This window comes from Acartia tonsa, chromosome 3 (assembly GCF_053477335.1).
Source record: "Acartia tonsa isolate MP-2025a chromosome 3, ASM5347733v1, whole genome shotgun sequence".
NCBI classification, from domain to species: Eukaryota; Metazoa; Arthropoda; class Copepoda; order Calanoida; family Acartiidae; genus Acartia; species Acartia tonsa.
The window spans coordinates 19749870-19771698 of record NC_137262.1 but is presented as its reverse complement, the minus strand read 5'-3'; the positions used below and the strand labels follow the sequence as shown (position 1 = coordinate 19771698).

Below are 21829 nucleotides of genomic sequence, written 5' to 3'. Positions count from 1 at the left end.
ATTTTAGCAATTAAATTTGCTAAATTTCATGTGTTCTAAAAAAATTTGTAGTTCTAACTGGTTTTGGTCCAGCAGAAATTCAAATTTGGAGATTAATTATAATATTGCAAAAACATTATATACGCATCAGAGAGAGAAAGAGAAATATACGTTTGAGAGAGAATTTAATTTAAGTAATTATGCTTATATTCTTATACAAACTTTAAATGAAGATAGCTAGACCTAGAATAAAGGTATTAACACAAAATCAAAAGTTTTTTGAAAATTATGTTATTGTTGTTTATATCTGTAAAAAAAATATTTGAAAACATGACTTATAAGTGTCCTATTTTACTTATACTGGACCTACCTAAAAATGCCGGGACTCGAAATGGGTGCACCTGACGCTATATTCTTGTTCACAAACATTGTTTGCATTGAAGAAATATTTACATAGACGTTGATTTTGTTAAAATATTCCTATCCTAACTAAAGTTATGAAGTTTTATAGATTTTTTAAAAATAGGGTAGCTTCGCTCCTCCAAAACAGCAAGACGTACTTACCAAATGCACATTAGAAGTTAACAGAGGCAAAATTTAAGTTATTTCCGAGTTAAAGCAAAATAAATTACACCACTTCTTCAAATACAAGCTTATTTATTGAAGTTTACTTTTGTCTACTCTAAATGTCCCATTTTTTGGCAAAAGATCGCACTGTGCCTTACGAAATAGCTATAGTCTCTGAAATGCACATTTCACCAGCTTAGAAAAAACTGAAGTTGGTAATATCGCTTAATATCATACAATTTAAAAATACTGAAAGATTTGAGGTTGGAGATGCGACATCCAAATTTCAAAATTCTTTGAACGTACGAACAAGATTCTCAAAGAAATGCTTCGCATCTAGTCCACTTTACTTAAATTCTCTATAAATTTAACACCACATAAAACTTTGATCTAAATAATGATTGACAGGCCATAGTAATTATCGGGCGCACTTCAGGCACAAGACACAATTACTCTGGTCAGCCCTTAGGCACTTTTTATGTATTTTTATGCATTTATAAGTCTATTATTGCCAATATAATACCATATATGGGTAATACTAGCCTAATCATGGTAATCTGTATGTGATTGATTATTGTTATATGCTTATATAAAACATCATATCTATTGTTAAAGTAATCATGTAACCATTATGTAATACTAAGTATACCTATAGCCATAGCTTCATTTATGTCACAAGTTTAACATACAAACACCTTATCAAACAGACAAGGACTTAGATCCTGGTAAATAGTTGTTGTTATAACTTGCACTTCTTAAAATATCTCAGTTATTCATTGACTCTTGAACTATCAAGTTCTCCTGGCTTAAAGGTAATGATCTTAGTTAATTTAGCATGCATTGTAGTTTAAATTTAGGTCCCTTAGTACTTAGCATGAATTGTGCCTAGGTCTTATGTTAGAGATCTAACACTATGCACAATTAGATGCTTTGGACACTTTTCTGTCCTACACTACTTATGTTTATTATCTCCTATCCTGTAAATATTTCATACTTAACTGATTCACTTGTAATGTAAATACACTTTATAAAACCATCTTCCTTCTTAAGTGCTTAATATACTTATATGATATAGATCAAACAGCCTAACCAGCCATTTATTCTTAGATTAAAGCAATATATTACCGCATGTGGGTCTTTGTTGAACTGCCACGGGTTCAACCAAATTCGTATTATACTTGTGGGAATAAAAGGAAAAGCATTCTACACTGACGAGCCGACGTTGAGAATGTCTATGTGTATTGCCGTAAAAGTAGGATTTAAGTAGTACTCATAGAAGAGCGATCTCCATGCCACAATATTGGACAAGCGCCCCATTTGCACTACCAAGGTAAACTATAGTTTTTCTTAATGTGTTTTATCCATATATTTGATGTTTATCTTCTCCCCATATATTCAAAATTTTAGGAGAAGTTTGAAAAAACTTTTGTTTTATTATAAAAGGTTTATTGTTTTAATTTCTAATCTATAAAAATATTTGGGTATAGTCCCTTTCGTGGCAACGCACCTTAAGGGGCGATTCTTTGTATTTTTCACAGTATCTTTTCTCCTATTTCTAGCTCCTGTGGGGGGCTCTAACCCTGCGGGGCCAATTGTCTAACCCTGTGGGACAATCACCTAACCCAATGTAACCTAACCTAATATAACCTATAAAAAGCCATTTTAAAAATACGACATTTGCCCCTTAAGGGGCGTTGCCACGAAAGTGACTATTCCCAAATATTTACTTCCTCATTTTTGTTAAACAAAATTCTTAGAGTCAAGTACACCCATGTTTAAGTAAAGTAGGGTTTATTGAAAAAGATTAAATGATAACAACATACGAAAAAGATTTTAAAAGAAAAATATCTGACATTATTATTTTTAAAAAAATTAAGCATACATTCTCATTGCTTGTCTAAATATCCATATGCCTGTTTTACTTAACTACGCCAAAACAAGGGAGATTGCTATAAAATTAAATATTAATTCAACTTTTAGAACCATTTCTTAAGTGGTTCTTTGCCATATTACCTTTTCAACTTGCGGCCATTCAGACTTTTATGCTGCATCTTTTACTGAAAATAAACTTACCTTGTGAGTGTAGCCAGTGCCAGAACAAAAAGAAAGAGAATGAGGGGGTATAGTGTTGAGAGAAGGTGAGACAAGGGGCTGGCTCCTCTACAACTCCATCTGTCCTCTATGAACCACTGCAGGGAAAGGCCAACCTAAACACAAACATTGATTATTTGTATCCAAAATAGTGATAACTTAAGAAATAATAAGACAAATAAATATTAGATATAGTATATATGGGATAGAAAATAGATGAAACAGAGGACTCTCAACATGGAGTTTCAGCAGCTGACTAATATCAATTTACCCCATTCCATTGTATTACCGACTATTAAAATGAGATACAGAAGCTAAAATTATATGTTTCATTTGTCCCATAAATAATATATTTGACCTGTTCTGGTATTATTATTGTTTTTTATATTAAACACATTGTGCTATCTAAAAAAATGTTGCATCTCAGTTTTAATTCTAACCTTGCTGTATTGTCAAAGAATCAACATAAAGATAAAGAATAGTTGGAGTAGGGCAAAGTTTGTAGGAATAAATATTAGTGTTTTAGAGATGTATACAACATGTTTTGAATATCAAAATATGTTTATTTATATTTTAATCACACAACCCCGCTATTTATATACTATATACTATGATACAAAAGAGTAAATGTAAGGCCTGTATAATATATGGGTGATGAAAACTTATTAATCTTTTTATCATATAACCTATCTATGTATATAATACAGTGTGTTTTTTTTTATGAGAACTTTTTTGAAAGCAATTTTACCCCACTTATAGTTATCAGAATTTAATGATTAATGGCTTATTTTCTTCGTTTTTTAAGGGAAATTATGAAACAACAAAAAAAATTACAGTTTTTGTTGAAAAAGTACAGTAAAGTTGAAAATTAAAAACTTAGGTGTCAACATATAAAAATGGTTTTAGCGCATTTTTCTTAAAAAAATGGATTTTCTGTAGTCGACTTTGGGGGGCCAGTACTCCCTCCCTGGTTGAGATATGACCTTCAAACTTTGATATGTTCTAGTACATGTCCCTAATAGTATCTGTATACATTTTTAGCTCTATATCCAACTTTGAAGTGTTTAGCAGCCATTCTTGCAAAAGGTTGATTATTTGAGCATAAGAAAAATGCGCTAAACCCATTTTTAGATGTTGACACCTAAGTTTTTAATTTTCATCTTTACTGTACTTTTTCAACAAAAACTGTAATTTTTTTTGTTGTTTCATAATTTCCCTTAAAAAACGAAGAAAATAAGCCATTAATCATTAAATTCTGATAACTATAAGTGGGGTAAAATTGCTTTCAAAAAAGTTCTCATAAAAAAAACACACTGTATAACCCACCTGTACTAAGATACAGAAGAGTAGAAGAAGGGCCTGGTAAGGTGTAGGTAGAAATATTCCAATATGTAGGGATCTAAGGCAAACTAATCTGACTAGAAGAGAACTGTACACTATTGTGTACGATAAAGAGGTGGTAATTCTTGCTCCCTAAAAATAAAAAAATAGGTTAGTGGTTCTAAATCTATTTCCCTTGAATTTTAGTCTTACGATAAATTTATTATAACTTAGGGAAAGGATGTGGTACTAAAATTTTTAATACCAATAATGATACAATAGAGGAAATTTTCCTATGGTAGCATAGGATTCTTGGTTTACCTATGAATTAAAAAAAAGGCCTTTAAAAAAAATGTAATCCTAGGCTTGAATTAGAAATTGTATACATTTGGCCCAATGATGTACCGTTTGCTTGGCAGTAGATTTTCGTAGCTTTAGTGCTAAATCCTATTACTTAAAGAATTTTAAAAAAATTTTCTCATTAGATTTCGATAACTTGATAATGATCTGATTGGGTTCTCCAATTAGGGAAGCTGCACATAGTTTAAGGTTTAAGGCTATCTTGTTTTAAGATTTAATTCTTAGGGGTTTTGGGCTATTTTTCTCTCCTTCCCTACCCTTTTAAATGCTATGAACAATGTATACCTGACATGCTGCCTGAACTCTTGGTGCTAGATGGGGAAAACCTAAAAAAAAACATTCTTATCATTGTTTATCATTATATTTCTCATAATGTAAAATAGTCATTGTTTCATTAGTTTCAAATACACAATACAGTTTAGTTTAGGTAGGAGGGTATTTTGCATGGCTTGATAAAAAGATTTTACGGATTAAGGGGCCAGTTTAACCATCTAGATATGCTATATACATATTTTGTGTGAAATAAACTGCTTTCATTATTACAAAATTATAAATTCATTAAAATGTAAATGTATTGCTGATTTATCATGTATCACAATCATTAGGCTTGGCTATAAAAAAATGTATAATATTTCATACTTCTAAATTAGATTATTATAAATTAGAAAAAAAAAGAATGATAAAATATTATATCAAGGAATCTTTAATTTATAAGATGTTGTGGGGTCTATTAATTAAGGATCTTATTCTATTTCTCTTTTTCTTTATTGGTGTAGAAAATCTCCTCATTTGTTCAATGTACATTACAAAAATTGATCTATACAAATTTTACCATCTATTTTTCTAAAAAAAAGTCTAGACATACAAGCAGACATCACTGAACAGACTTTCCCATAAGCTATTGACATGCTATAAATCATAAAAATGTTAAAAATGTGTAGCAAGAAAGCAAAATAGTTGTAAAACCCTGGAATTTGATCAGTGTCGTGACTATTTAGGTTACATAATATCAGGCCAATCTAGAGTTACAGAATAAAGGGATGCTGTAAAAGAAAAAGTATAAACTTTTTTGAGAGTTCATTTTTTCTAGGGTTTATTTTTTTATAGTTCTAATCCTCCCCAGGACCAATGAAAAGCTACATTCTAATGGACAGTCATATCGGTTAAGCAGTTGGAGAGATCCCTAGGTACACACGGACAGAGAAATAGACAGACATCTTGTTAGTTTTATATAAGGATAGGATAAGATAGGATTAAACTTGCACTACTTTATATCCCTGAATAACACATTACAACTGACAACATTGCTATTACATCAACAAAAACAAATGGGGGTAAGATGAATCTTTGTTTTTGTCTTATTAAATTTCTATAAGAAAAACATACAAATAACATATTTTACAAGGGAGAGAGGGAACATTGGAAAGTAAATTAAACTGGCACCAGAAGAATTTTTAACATGCTTTCTCACTTTTTCATTTTGGTATTTTGTTATATACAATCTTGATAAAAAACTTTTTAACCCATAGGAAAGACCCCTTGATAGACTTATTTCATAATATGAATCCTTTTTTTAATATTTGAGTATGTGTGTGGGGGAAGTTTTTTGTTAGTTACTTTAGGTCAGGTATGTTATTTGGTAACTAACTAGGTATCCCCAGAGATACCCCTAAAGAACACCTCCTTCCTGTGCGTAGGCACTTTGAGGAAAGCCCTAACCCTGCTTGGCTTTTCTATCACTAAAAATCTTATTTTTTGTTTTTGATTTACATCCAGTTAGAGGGTGTTTCTATATATTTACCTGCGGCTGAAGCAAGCAAGAGTCCAAACATGAGTATGTGTGGTAGCAAGGGAGGCTTCCATCTCGTAGTCTTTACATAGGATATGTACAGGATGTACATCCAGAATATAAACACTATCACTACGTTCACACTCGATATTACTGAAAATAATAAAAAGCCTGATTATTTCTAGAAAATTTAATTATTACAAAAAAAATGATTAATTTGGGAATTTTATAAATCACTGCAATTGTTGAAAGCATGTGCATGATTGGCATAATAAAACACCAACAAAAATTATATCGTTTGCATGTCATTGACTTGCTGTTTAGGAGATATTAATATGCATGAAGTTTACTTTAACATTATCTTTATTAGGTATTAAATTCTACTTAAAATATAAGGTTTTCCATTATTTAATGTTCTAAGAGCCCAATATATTTATGACCATTTAAGTTTAATTAGAAGACAAAATAATTATTAGATATTAAAATTGCATATCAAAACATTTAAGGCAAATGATAAAATGTTCAGGTATAATCTAAAAGTATCCATATAATTATAAACAAACATGAGGAAGTATTATGCAGATATTATGTTAGTGCATGTGTATTCTTTTTACACCTTTTAAACGTTTAAAAACCAAAGTAAATTTATATGCAGTTTATTTGTAGTTAAGTAATCAATTTGATTATGTCTTCCTTATTACAATGGTAAAAATCTTTTAAAAGATAAAAGGGGTGTAGCTTAGAAGTTTTTTTGTTTTGTTTTGATGTTAGGCTATTTTCTTACGTTATTTACTCCATCAAATACATAGCTCCTAGATGCTAGGAAAGCAGCCACTAGTATAATATATAATACTAACTTATTAGTAATCAACACACAAAGTACATCACTGTTACAAATTATAACTTTTAAATTATATAAAAACAAAACTTATACTTTGTAAAGAACTTTGATAAATAGGAAAGGATGGTAAATAATATTATGATTCGCACAGTAGGGGATAGTGCACATCTTTCAGGCTAACATATGTATACAAATTTGCATTAATAACTTTCAGGAAGAAAAGAATCTAAAAACATTGAAAATATTTGATTCATTTAGACATTTTATTAAGTTGTATGTTTTTTTATGAAATTTAAACACTTTATTGCAAAGAAGATTTTTTTATAATACAAAGTAGAACAATGTCTGAAGCTTAAGATCCCTTTAACTGCTTAACCTAAAGGGCTGTACACTTCAAGTGGTTTCAAGATATCTTCTTGGGGGTTGGAAAACATACCCCTAATCAAAAACTCAAAAAATTGGGGTTGGGGTAATCAGCACTGCACAGGGGGTAAAAAACTTTACCCTCACCCTCAACTTTTATCTAGTCGTAATTATAAAAGTTTACATTTTCAATTTAGCAGAAGCATTTATTCTGGGTTTAATTTTGCCAGAGAGTGGCTATGTTAAGAGACATTTTTTGATTATATCTCTAGAGCTTTAAAAACGATTCTCTATAGGAAGGGGTACTTCCCATTACCTCTTGGGGCAAAGCTACTAGGGTATATGGCCGAAGTTACTGTTAGTTTATATAAAATAATATAAATCATTAGATTAGATAACATGAATTATACAGAAAATTGTTAAATAGCACAATTTCACAAACAAAATAGACAAAAAAAAAATTTGTTTTAGAATTCTAAAAAAATTAATTTTAAGATAAAATGGGTATTAAGTACTAATTCTTTTATGAGCACATCTTTCTATTTCCTTGATTAGTTGCAAGATTGTAGTACTAAAAGTCATAGAATCTTGATTCAATAAAAAAAAACAGCAGAAAACTTCAAACTAAGCTCTAAAATGTCATTTGAATTTAAAATATGGGCAAAATTATCTATATCACACCTGAAAATCTTATGCTGAGCAAATATTGATAACATTTATACAAATAAATTCAACTTTCAGGTTGAAAATCCTTGATTATCTCTCTTTTCCTTTTATGAGCATCTCTCTATTAGCAATTGACCTTTTTATCTGATTCTTTACACAGCCTTCAATTGTTTTATTATCTACCCATTGTTTAAATGTTTCTCTGGTGTGTTTGGAAATTTTAAATCAGAGAATGGTAAATAAGATGTTTAAGTGCTTGTCTACAAATTTAATTCTGTATAGTTCCATTTAATAAAGTTGCTTGAAGAGGGACACCTGCCTTTATCAAACATGTATTACAAATAAAAGTTAACACAAAAATAATAAAGAGTTAAAATATTTCATGTTTTTTCTTTGAATTTTTGACTTATTTTGTGTTTGATAATGACACACAATTTTTGCTGCTTTGTGAGAATTCTTTTGTTTGTGCTGTTTTTAAAGCTAGATTAAGTTAATTATATAGCAAACACACACAACACAGATAATACAAAATTTAAGAATAGAGACTTGATTGCTAAACTCTGAATTATGACTAGTACACAATCTAAATTGTAAAGAGATCAGGATAATTTAAAAAGATGCATTGAAATTTAGATGTTCCCCTCTGAAATACAGCACAGAAATATTTTAACCCTAAATAAGAAGAATTAAAGCAATTCAAAGTTGTAAATTCTTCATTAAACTACATGTATTTTTTTACATATAGCTCTAATAGAAGCTGAAATATTTATTGCTCATTGGCCAACTCCTATCCTCCTCATCAACAAATTCCAGTAGGAGGCACTACTGTTAAGGGTTAATTGATATTCCACCTATTTAAGTAAAGTGAATTCCAAAAAACTTATGATCAACTAACTAATGTTCTCAACTGAAATTTAGATGAATATTTATTTTACTAAAGCACAAATTACAATTTTGTTATTCTAAATATTAATTGTTCTTTAAAACCTTAGTTTAACAGAATATCTGCCCATATATTAGGTACTGTTAGATATCAACATCCTAATTTCTGCCAGTTTTAAGGAAACAGGATATTTTTTATTACAGACAGATAAACACATACAAACAGACAGACGAAATAAGTACAAAAACCTACATAAACTTCCCACCAAATTTGCTCAGACTTTTCCTTAACATCATATTATGGGTCATAAAGACAGGAATAATTAATCTGAAACATAATCAAGGAAAAGACCTTAGTGATTATTAGAATAACGTTATATATATATGATTCCTACGGTGATAAGTGTAATGTTGCTTAAATCTTGAAGTTATTATTAGATCCCTACAACGGCAATTTTTATAATATATTTGCCTTGACATCTTTTTAAAAAATTTAAAATGATGCAACAAGGTTTTTTTATGGGGACACATATGGACTAAAATATAAAGTAACTGCGCTACTTTTACTAAAAGATTGCATGGTTACGTAGAATTGACGTAAAAAAGGGGTTATTGGTCTTTTTAGTTAAACAGACATGGAGACATGAATTTCCTTATTATTTAGCTCAGACAACAACTGTCTAATTACCAGGGATACAGGGATGGGTCATTAAAAAATACATTTTTTTCATATGTATGTGCAAAATGTTTTTTTTATTGACTTATAGACAATGACTTCTAAATCTTTTCTTTTATTAATAGATTTTTCTCCAGATATAACTCTCTTTTTATTTCAATTTATAATCCTTACTCTCTGTTAATAGGCAGTTTATATCATTTAGGGACATCATGAAAATATATTTTTCCGCGAAGTTTTTGGCAATTTACTTCCTTGTGTGTTTGTAGTATATCAACTGCTCTATAAATTAGACATGTATGTACGTCTGTTGTTTTGAATATTCAAACTTTATGTTGTTCTCTTTAATATAAAGTAGAAAGGTTTTTATGCTAGTCCGTAAAGATATTGTAAACCACTTCACTAAGTAGGAAGCTTCCCGTAGGTCATTGGATTACTTTTTCTGCCCTTTCTCCCCGAAATTCAGAGCTCAACGTCCAAAACAATATTTTCTTAAATGTTTTATAACATTAAAGTGATGAAGCTAGTTTCTAAGGGTGCAAAAAATCAATATTATTACCCCAAATCTATTTACACATACTCACAATTTTTCAACTTATTGCTTATAAAGATTGTATTTCCTTAAAAAATCTCCGAAAATTTTCTTTATAATTTTCTATATTTTATTGATATGTATTGTATTTTGTAACATGGTTTACAACTGCCATTATCTATTCTTATAAATAAGTTATTTTTATAATATTAAAGACCAAAACTTATAAAAAAAAGTCTTTATGCTACGCATGATCCCATCCTTCCTGTACTTATTCATGTTATATAACCACAAATTCATATTCAAGCTGTTAAAATTAGGTCTATTTATTTATATTTATTATGTTGTTTTCAGCAAAAACAAGGTGATATTAGGCCAAAGGGATCGTAAAAAGTTTATCTATAATACAAAGTAGAATGATGTCTGTCCGTCCGTCTGTCTGTCTGTCTGTCTGTCCGTCTGTCCGTCCCTTAAGATCTTGGTAACCACTGAACCGATTGGATTCTACTCTTAAGGGAATATACCTACTGGTCCTGTGGTGGTTTTAGGCTATTTTCTTGGGGGGTGGGACACCCCGAACCCCCCCAAAAATGAAAAAAAATCCCCCCTTAATCTTTTTTTAATTATCTAAAATTTGTGGGGGCATCTCCAGAGGTATTTATTTTTTCTTTCTTTAATTACCTCTTGGGGCAAAGCCCCTAGAGGCTAGGGGCGAAGCCGCTTGTAATATAATAAAATGGGACAGTTTAATAATATGAAATAGTGATTTGGAAATTATCACCCATAAATTAAAAATTAGTTATTTTGTTGGACTATCTTAAAATTTTTATTAAAAAAAGATTTTCACAAACGAGACAACTATAATGAATTTAAGCTCCTATCGATAATGGTTGGACATACACAAGAACATACCAAGATCATATAGCAGCTGCGTTTCCAAAATTATTTTGATAATTATATGTAAAGCTTTGAAAGGAAAACCACAGAAATATGTGGTAAACAAATGCACAAAACTTAAATAAACAAAATACACCAACAATTATTTATATGTTCTTATGAAACATAAAATTTAAAATGCTATGATATCTAATAATCAAATCACACTTCTTAAGGCCTGGACAATATTATTCTGTCTATATGTCTTTATGAAACGCTATTTCAGTAATAGTGGTTAAATTTTGCAGTTAGTAGAAAATCCTCTATCAAAAAAAATTTTTCTTGCCCTGAAAGACTTTTAATGATTTATTGAAATGATTATGTTAAGACTCAATATTTAATGAAAAGACTAACTTTTTAGGTATGTGCATTGAAAAATTTATATACTACTTATGATAAGCTTCTCAATAATAGTTAAATTAAAAATTATTGAAGCTTAATTATAGTGACTTTAAAAAATGAAGTCATACTGACCTACCATGCTCAATTAAATGTTTACTGGCCTGCCAATTGGTAATTTCTTCTGTCTATTGGCCTTTCATTGGTCATTTGTATTGTATTACGTCATTTTTTTTATAGGCACTATAAAGAGCTTCAAATTATTCATATTTGAGCTGCTTTGTATGAGCCTCGTCTAACCACAGAAAACACATGTGTTTATGTTTTTAGGAAAAAGAAGATGAGCTTTTTTCTATCCCATTGTCAAGGTCAAAAGATTAGGTGGTTAGCAGCATTTGTGATGTAGCGTAGCAACTATACAATTAGAATATATCTGTCGAGTGTAATTTTAAACACCTAAGCATAGTCCTAACTATTTTTAAATTTAATTAAATACTTATATATACAGTTTAAAACTTTGATAAAAGATTCGAAGCGAAGAAACTGTTTTAAAGAAATGATATTACTTTCATACTTTTTTGTTTGTTAATGTTATTGTATTATATGGGTGTTGTCATTCTTGTTGTTTTCATACAAAAAAGGGCGTTTTTTTTTGTTTGATGGTTTTTTATATTAAGGACATCTAATTTTGATGATGCTACTTTTTCACACATTTCTCCCAGCGGCTGTTTCACTTTTGATTGGTTTTAGCCCATTATTTATAGAGTCAGGGATATATGAATAGGTCAATTATCGATAAATTGATTCTCATGTTTATATCCGCGTTTAAAAACTGAAAAAAAGACTAAATAGTAGTCTTAAATTACATTAATAATAACATTTAATTTAAAATTGTTTATTTAAATTATTTAACACGAAGCTAAAGTTTCTCTCTCGACCTTCTCGATAATGAGAGGTCGTACAGATTACACCTTCGGGTAAAAAGATAAGTATCATGAAAGTTATATTAATTAAAAATGATTTGACCATGCCTATCTATAACGTTTGTTTTAACATCAACATAAAACTAGTCACTATGGCATCCTTGAAATTGTGTTACTAAGTAGATATAGGTATAAGTAGTAATGGTCAATGAAAATAAGTCAGCTTTTATACCACCATGTTATTAATTCATTGCAGCCACATTTATAAAACACCATGTTGTAGACGTTATTTATTCTATCAACATAACTATGTCAGATTTAGACTGGACCTTATAAATATACAATTTGTTTTTGATAAAATTGTTCCCTAAAAGTTTACACCTAATTATTGTATGTATACTTAAGTAATTAATTACCCTACACAATTTTACATATTTGAGTATAGGTATTCTAGTAAAACAACCTTTTATTTTTAATTTTTATACAATGAAAATCCTTGCGACGAATTAGATAACTCTTATTATGAAAAAGTCTTGTTAGAGTTGTACTATAGATTTCAAACCTTTTACAAAGATTTTAGAAATAGTCTGCTAAATAATATTAAACTTATTTTTTTATTTGCTTTAATATACATTTCCCTACATACATACATACCATGTCCATTTATGGTAATGTGTAATAGATGCTAAATATGCTCTGACAATTTAATAAATTAAAAATCATACTGCTACTAATTAAAAGTTGAATTCCTTTCAAGAAGCCATAACATCGCCTCTTTTTATAAGGGGCTATTAAATCGCCCCTTTCAAGGAGCCTTTACATCGCCCCTTGTCATAAGAGGCGATCAATTAAAATAATCGCCCCATATGGAGCGATGTCATGGAAAGGACTATACCCATTTTGTTTTAATTATTCTTTAAGCAACATATCTAGATTATCTCTGAAATTACTTTTAGATTTTTCATTAAATAGTTTTGACGAATAAATAAAATGTATTTTGAATGTCTGTTTGTCTCTGTCTAAACTTTGTAGATATATTGTTGTCTGCCTGTTTGTAAGTCTATGTGTCTGCATGTATGTATGTTTACATGTCCGTCTGTCTGAATGTGTCTATAATTTGTAAATGTATGTATTTGAGACAGAATCCAATTTGTATACAGATTTAAAGAATAACATCCCAAAGATTTGGAGACATATCTTCTAAAAAATTATGCATTTGATGATTTAAGAATCAAATGAAGATTTATTTGAAATGACCAATTTAAACTAGAAAAAATGCAAAGCAATTTTCAGGGAAGCGTTTGTTCATCCGTTACATTATCGTTTTTGATGATTACTGATGTTAAATGTGTTAAGTATATTTGTTTTTTTGGTAATTTTACTTCCATTATAATATAATAAAACTCTTAATGAGCATGTTATTTTGATTGGTAAATTCTTTTAATGTAAAACAGTTTTCTTCGGATAAAAAAAAGTCACTGATTTCAGACTATTGATTCCTGCCCCAAAAAATGAATTATGAACTGACTGTGCGTATTTTTAAATTACTGTAATTGCTACAAAAAGGTTTCTGTAGTAAACATATGAGATTATTCTTAGAGATAGTTCAGTGAAGGATTAATGAATCTTCAACACATATAGAGGGTATTTGTTTTCCTTTCCTGTTAGAAAAAAATATTGTAATTCATTTATCTGTGTTCTAAATAGTAGATGCGCAGATTGTTACATTTATACTTTATAGTTTTTTATGGAACTTGCTTATTCTTTATTTTTAAAGTGAATCTTTACTTAAGAGTAGAACAATTTCTGTCCGTCTGTCCATTTTATCTGCCATTCCGCATAAATCTAAAGAACGCATCTATTGTTAAACTATTTTGAATCTGATTTTCATACATGCTTCCTTATTGTGCTTTGGTGGTTTTCAGTTGAAAAGCTTAATTACAAACAATAAAGAAGAATGTTTAAAACAGAAAATATGCGATAGCATTGATGTTGTCATCCTTGTTTTTAGCTATTCTGAAAGAACCTTGCTTTCAAAATTGGAAAAATTGTTACATTAGTAAACTTTTTTCTAAATAAAAAAGTCGAAAGTTAAGATAATTTAGTAAAAAGATAGCTATATGTTTGACCTAATAGTATGAGTCTGATATTACTGCGCTATTGTTAAGTAATCTACTCTTTCAACACACATAAAACACGGCAAAGCTAGAAATTTTTAAAATATGTAGAGAAAATATCTTTAGAATTTCAAATTATTAACATAAAGAAATCTATGAATATTATTTATATTTATAGCGAAATTTAATTTACATAAATATTTAAATATAGAACAATAATTTTTGAAAAGCGTAGATTTGCGAAAGTTTAATAATTGCAAATAAATTTGTGTATAAACATTTTCATAAATAGACGTTCAGGAAAACAACTAAAAAAGGGATACTTTAACTTTATTATAATTAGAAGAAAGGGATGTAGTTTTATTCAATTTCCATTGTTCTTTCCTTTTCTGATTATACCAGGTGCTTCTATAGACCATAAAAACTTATTGATCACAATGCTGATAAAGTGGTCAAAAACTGTTTTCATTTAATTGGTTTTTAGAGTAAAGAAAATTTTCAATAATGACTAAACATCTCAATAATTTTTAGACACAAAAAATTGTTCTAATTGAAAATTGAATTATTTCAACTAAAATGAAAGAAAAATTATTTAAGAGAAAATTTTCCAAAATTTAATTATACGATGTTTGTCTATGTCACAAAAGATCTCTGAAATATTTTCTTTCATTAAAAACCTTAGAAGTATATTTCTAGCATTCAATGAAATGGTTATAACTGACATATTATTGAGCTTATTGAGTACTAATTCCAATTAATACGATATTTACATTTACTAAACATTACATTAAAAGCACCATGAACAAGGTAACAAAGCCATGAATAAATGATAAAAAATAAAACAAGAATTATACATAGATTTAGCTCTTTAACACTATTGTATAATTTTTTGCCAGTTCACCTTTTTTAGTCCAAAGTTTTTTTTGAAAGGCCTTATACAATCTTGACATGAGTCCAAATAAGGAGTTTAAATCATATATTTCCCCAAATGTTAACATATCGATCTGTCATCGCAAAAAGAGGAAATATACGCAGGGATTTGGGGGATAGGACAATGGATTATGAATTAACCTTTTTCTTCTAATTCAAATAGCCTATAATTTTCAGTAGTGAGGTTTTTCTGTCTGAAGGCTGAAGATCTCGAAAATTGCTGGTCTTTTCAGAAAAAGCTTTATAAATGCCTTCAGATGGTTTAAATCCATTTTCATTACACTTCCAGCCACCTCATTGAGGCTAGGGGAGAAACAATAGTTTATACAAGAGGTTTAATGTTATATTGAAATGGCATATTAATTTTGTTTGTGTAATTATTAAAACGAAAAGATAAGTCAATGATCCCAAAGAGTAAAAGAAAATAAAAAAAACTATTGCTTGAAATCAAATAAGATTTAAAAACACATAAAATGGAAAAACAAGAACACAGCAAACAGACTATTGAAAAAATAGGATAATCTGAATTAGAATGCGCCAACGGCTATTAATCGCTACAGGGAGCTCGTATCATAGAAAGAATTATAATTTTACAAATAAATAAAATAATATTCTTTTTCTTCCATTTTAAAAAATATGTACCGTTTTACTGATATTTCAAATTCTAAGTATTTTTGACATGTAATTATTTTATTTAGTTTGACATCAGGCATTTTATTCCAAATTTTAACTTTTAAATTGCATCTATAAAAAAATATTAAACATATTAAAAGATATCCTAAGATATTTTTAAATTTTTTTCACAGTTTTCATGATTAAACCACACATAACGTTCAAAAGTTTAAAGTATTTCTGATTCTAAATACCAAGCAAATTGTTTTGTTTTTTTGTATGAGAGAAGAAAAGAATTTTCTGCAATCTGTATTGCTTTCCGTTGAAAGCAAAGCTTTTCTTAATCAGAACTATTCCTTTCTAAAAGTGAAATGATTATATTTTCTTAAAATAAGCTACTACGAGCATGATTTACTGAGGTGCTAAAGCTGTTTATATTTTCCCTTTGAATAGATTAATACTAAGATAGTCGTTAAACATTTTTTTTTAGAATTAAACTCCTATGAACTCTATAAACTATTTGTTAAATTTTGCCCTTATTTTTACACTAACTTTCGACCATTTTTTCTGACACCTTTGTATAACAGGTATATCTTTTTTATCAGAAGTATTTTCTTTGTCTCTATATATTCTACTGATATATTTAAAAATTATCACACAATTGTCAATTTTTACTGGTGGAAAATAAGTATACATATATTTGAGATGTACATAAATTCCCTTGACCCGTCTGTGTTTACTAATTTTTTAAATAATAATAACAAATGACTTAACACAAGTTTACTGCAGGGACTCATAGATAGGTTAAGGGGATTAGGCGTTATCCTCTTAGAATTTTTTTATTCAATTTTGAAAATTTGAGTGGAATATTACGGTTAAATGAATCTACAATCCTTTCTTTCCCTAAACGTTTAGCAGCTTTCAATTCATCCTGATTTCATATGTTCTAAAAATAAAAACAAAGTGTTTAGTATTTACTGAGAAGGCACTGCAAATGTAACCTTCATGTAAGATTCAATTATCTTATATTGACAAATCCTTGTATCCTAATGTGCTAAAGACAAAACAAGGTATTTAGCAAATGTCTAACCATATATTAGTGTTAATTCTTTTTGTATTTACATTCAAAATTTATGCGTGTGTCAGGGGGTATATTCTAGAAAGAAAAAAAACTTATCTAAAAAAATTAGTACTTCCCTTATCTCAGTTTTTTTTTGCCAACTTTAAGTGAGCTTGAAAATCTAACCTTACAATCAATTGAACTGTGCCTTTTTAAAAAAAGGTATAACAACAACAATTGATAAAATGTGTTAGAGATAGGTTAGATTTTTAGTCATTTCTATGCAATGCGAGAGAGTCTCGAACCTGATACACATTAGAAGATTGCAACACTAGTGGTCGACAATTTTCGTATTTTCAATTAATATATTTTCCGTTTCAATAGATTAATTTGAAGTTATTCTTTAAACACTTTTTAGAGTTAAACTCCTTCAAAATAAATCGCTTAAAAAAGCGTATAACAATTGGTTAAAACAAATTTCGCCCTGACCGTATGTCCTGTGTGTACTGCTAGGCATATTAATGACCTGCCAAATTGGTAAACGACTGTGCAACGTGCTTATGGCCAAATTTCGTAACCTGTGAATATGTGGAGGCCTATGATTAAGTAGGCTTGTAACAAAAAATTTATTTTGGAAGTATTTTTTTTGTCAATGTGAATATGTATTTAAAAAAATTGGTTTTCATTCTAAAAATTTTAATACTTAAATAGTTTGTCTTAATTATGCAGATTTTGATAAACTGGTGAAAAAGTTGCAGGAAAAATATTTTTTTTTTCAGATAAAGTATCACTTACTGTTTATGGTGTTCTTATACATTTTTTTGAAAATAGGAATTTTAAAAAGAACGAAATAGCTATCTAAAAAGGTTTTTGTGATAAACATAAAATCTGACCTAACTCTAGCTTTCAAAAAATGGTGCGCGTGTTTGTGTGTGTGTATGTGTATGCATGTTTTTGGTCATAAGAAATTAATTTTATAACTAAATATACCCTGGGTCAATAAACAGCCAAAATATTTTACATAACAGCGAAGAAAATTTGAATATAAATTTCAATGTTAAAAAATAAACATTTAGTAGCTCAACCAAAAATGGTTAGCAATTCTTTATCAATAGGGCCTTGCTTTCTTATTATTTATAACAGTAATAGGCAGGTTTTTGACCATTTAATATCCTTATAATAAGGTAACATGATGTCTGCTGTCTGTCTGTTTGTACCGAAGGATCTCGCTTACCAAAAACTGGTCGGGTTCTTCGTAGGTTCCGAGAGGGTTCATAACTATTTTTGGGGAGGGTTCCACTATTCTGCCAAGAGAAATCACAAAAACGATAATTTAGAATAAAGTAAGTTAAACATAGGTTTTTTTTTAATATTTTTTTTTATAGCTTTATTTGTTTTTCCAGTAACATCCAATTACGTCTTTAAAATGTTTTTATAACAGTTTAAAAAAAAAGAACAAAAGAAAAATGAATTCAAAGTATTCTCTTTAAATGCTTAACTACAGAAATCAAAATAATAATAATTCATAAATAGATGCGAAGCCTTATTCATCTATAATTATACATATAAAGTTGGAGAGGAGCTTTATGCCAGTAAAAGTTAGCTGTGATGACGCTAAAAGAAAAATTAACAAGCCTCTTAAGCAGCGGATAGAGACATATATTCAGAGATTTTAATCAATTATATTTCAATTGTTTGTGTGAATATAAATTTTTCTGAATAGGCTTAATGAAAAACAAGGGAAAGTAATTAATATTGAAATACATAATACCTACGTCAAGCATATTTAATGGATATAGAATACATGAATATTGTAAGTGATGGCTAATTTACCTCCCCCGACCATGGTAGAGCTTATTGATCAATATTTGAAGAAAAAATTAGGAACCTAAAATTACGAAAATATTCTCCTCTCACAATATCCACGTATTCTATATCCATTACATATTTACTACTTTTATTTATCTGATTATAATACCCGCTCCCGTGCATATAAAGAAACTTATATAATATGTTTGATCTTTAGCTGGAGGCAAAATATCCCCTAGCAAATTTATCATGCAAGGTTAAATAAATCTATCAAACAAATTTAAATAATCTTTTATCAGTGTAGCTATTGTTCGTTTTAAGGTTCTCTATAACAACCCTCTTAGGTAAATAGTCCAGAATAGTTATTTCTCGCATCGTATTATAAACGGCTATCCGCGGATATAGAATGTACAATTATAAGATTAAAACTAGTTTTTTTTAGCCCCGAGGTGCCGGAGGCACCGGCTAAAAAAACTGGTTTAAATCTTATGATTGTACATTTTTATATTCGTAGAAAGCTGGATATAATACGGTGCTAGACATAGTTTTTTCGTATGGATGAGAACCGGTTCCTATCCACCGGATTCGAATGAATACGAGAAAAAATATTACTCTCATAATAACTTTGCATCTAAAGTTAAACAATAACTCTTCTAATATGGCTAAGATGATATTCATTATCAGTATAATAAACAGCTAGTTGTTAACGGTAGGCCAGATATACTATGAATTATAGAGCAACTGCGCTGTAACCAATCCTCGTGTAGCTAATTATGGTATTTAAGTTTTGTTGTTAGAAATGACAGGGAGAGGCGGTAAAGTAATTAGTTAGGCTATTTATCAAAATTATCCTCTAAAAACTGCAATAGAAAGTATTTAGACGGCGATATTTGTAGATTTTTTTTTACTTTATTACTAATTCAGCTTTCATCTTTACAACAATTTGTATCATAATATGATTGTTAATAATAAAGAAATTAAATTCAAATTTTAGCATTGTCGCTGTCGTGACATCGCCCCTTAAGTGGCGTTTCGTCGTATTTTCACAGTAGCTTTTGATAGTTTATTTTAGGGTAGGTAAATAATGATGATTAAAGCCCCCCGGAGGTGCTAGAAATAGGAGAAACACTAATGCAAAAATACGATGAAACGAAAAGAACTATGAAAATCGTACCAACACTCTTTTAATAGGATTAAAGTGCTTAAATGTAATAAAGATGTTATAATTTTTAAGTTTATGACGGTAAAACATGTTTATTGTTTTTTTTTATGAGCACGGCATAGCTATCGAAAATGCTCATTAAGAAATTTAGTGAACAAGGAAAATCAGATCAATATGAAGCCAAAACAATCCAGATACTTATAAAAGCAAAGCTACCCTTTAAAGGTCTCTACACGAAGGACAGTATTTGACGAATTTGTTTCTCCCGTTAAAATAGGATATTCCCCTAAACAATGATCTACCCCGTGTGTGTATTCTTTTGTACATTGAAATTTTAAAGAAATATATATAAATACATAATTGTCCTGTCTTTTTTTTTTCTTTTAATTTAAATAAAAATTGTTATCTCTTAATCTTGCACTTATCTAAAGTTCTATTTTAAAGTTGACCTTTGCAGAAAAAAACCCAATGTCTAAAACAATGGGAAATTTGAAATTACTTCAATTTAACTATGAGTTTTTATTTAAAAATAACATTAAGTTTTATAATATAAAATCCTTATACTAAAGTAACAGGATGTCTGTTTGTTTGTCTGTGTGTTTGTATCGAAGGATCTAGCTAACCGCTAAACCGATCGGGTTCCTCTTAACAGGGTAGCTTCTCATAGGTCCCGGGAAGGTTTATTACTATTTTCTTGGATGGTGGGACACCCCACCCTACCCCCCCCCCAAAAAAAAAATGATAATTACCCCTTCCCCCAAAATAAAAGAAATGTTTCCATCCCCCTCAAATTTTTTTTTTACTTTTTCTTTTAAAATCTAAAATAAGAAATTGGGTTATCAAATTCGACTCCCCCCTCCTCAAATGCCCCTAGAGGCCTCTAGGAGGCGTAACCGCTTGAACATAATATAATAAAAAGCCATATTGAAGAAACATGCTGAAAATATTTCTTTTATTGATATACTTCTTTATTTCAACAGAGTGAATTAAAATGAAAAGTTATAGGGTTAATAAGGTTAATTAAAGTTTTTTTAGCCCTGATTTTTCAGCATGGCTCAGAACCAGTTTTAATCCAGCGTAAATAAATAGGTTTATATCCTTGAAAAGAAAGCTAATTGAAACTTTTATTTATACGAATTTGTTTTTGTAGTTTTTATTCTATCATAAAAAGGGAACTATTCTATAAGCCCAACTTGACAAAACAGAGGACTATTCAAATGCCTAATTGTCGAACAGGAAGAAAATCGCCCAAAATTTTAATTTTTTGCTCATAACTTGATTTTACATGGATGAACCAGCGTTTTATGGCATATTTGATGATCATATTAGCGAGCAAATGAGTAAACAAGGATAACAACATCCAATAAATGGAAAGAACATAAATTAGGACAATCTATAATACAAAGTAGAATAATGTCCGTCCGTCCGTCCTTCTGTCTGTCTGTCTGTCTGTCCGTCTGTCTGTCAGTCTGTCCCTTAATATCTCGGTAACCACTGAACCGATCGGATTCTACTCTTCAGGGAATATACCTACTGGTCCTGTGGTGGTTTTAGGCTTTTTTTTTGGGGGGGGGGGGGGGAGGGAAACCCACAACCCTCCAAAATACAAAAATCCCCCCCCCCCCATTTATTTTTAACGAATTGAGCAAATTTTGCCAATTCGTTATTTTATCGCAAAAATTGTTTGTGCTGGGTAGGGGCGAAAATTTTCGATCCATTTGCATTTTTTCTGCTGGGTAGGTAATAGAAGATGTAATTATACCTCTTGGGGCAAAGCCCCTAGAGGCTAGGGGTGAAGCCGATAGTAATAATATATGGATAATGGGGATAAAAAATTGAATGAGTAAAATGTAAAACATTTTGTAGTTATTAATT

General features: G+C 29.5%; 1 protein-coding gene across 1 annotated transcript in view; it reads right to left on the bottom strand.

The window, feature by feature from the left end:
* The window catches only part of LOC145313591 (uncharacterized), a 125664-nt gene that overhangs the window by 44843 nt on the left and 58992 nt on the right, over positions 1-21829 (bottom strand). The window contains exons 3-6 of the mRNA XM_080153056.1: positions 6119-6259; positions 4603-4643; positions 3964-4110; positions 2620-2753 (exon numbers count right to left, since the gene is read on the bottom strand). Coding sequence (XP_080009182.1) covers positions 2620-2753; positions 3964-4110; positions 4603-4643; positions 6119-6259 — 463 coding nt within the window. The remainder of the gene's footprint in view (positions 1-2619; positions 2754-3963; positions 4111-4602; positions 4644-6118; positions 6260-21829) is intronic.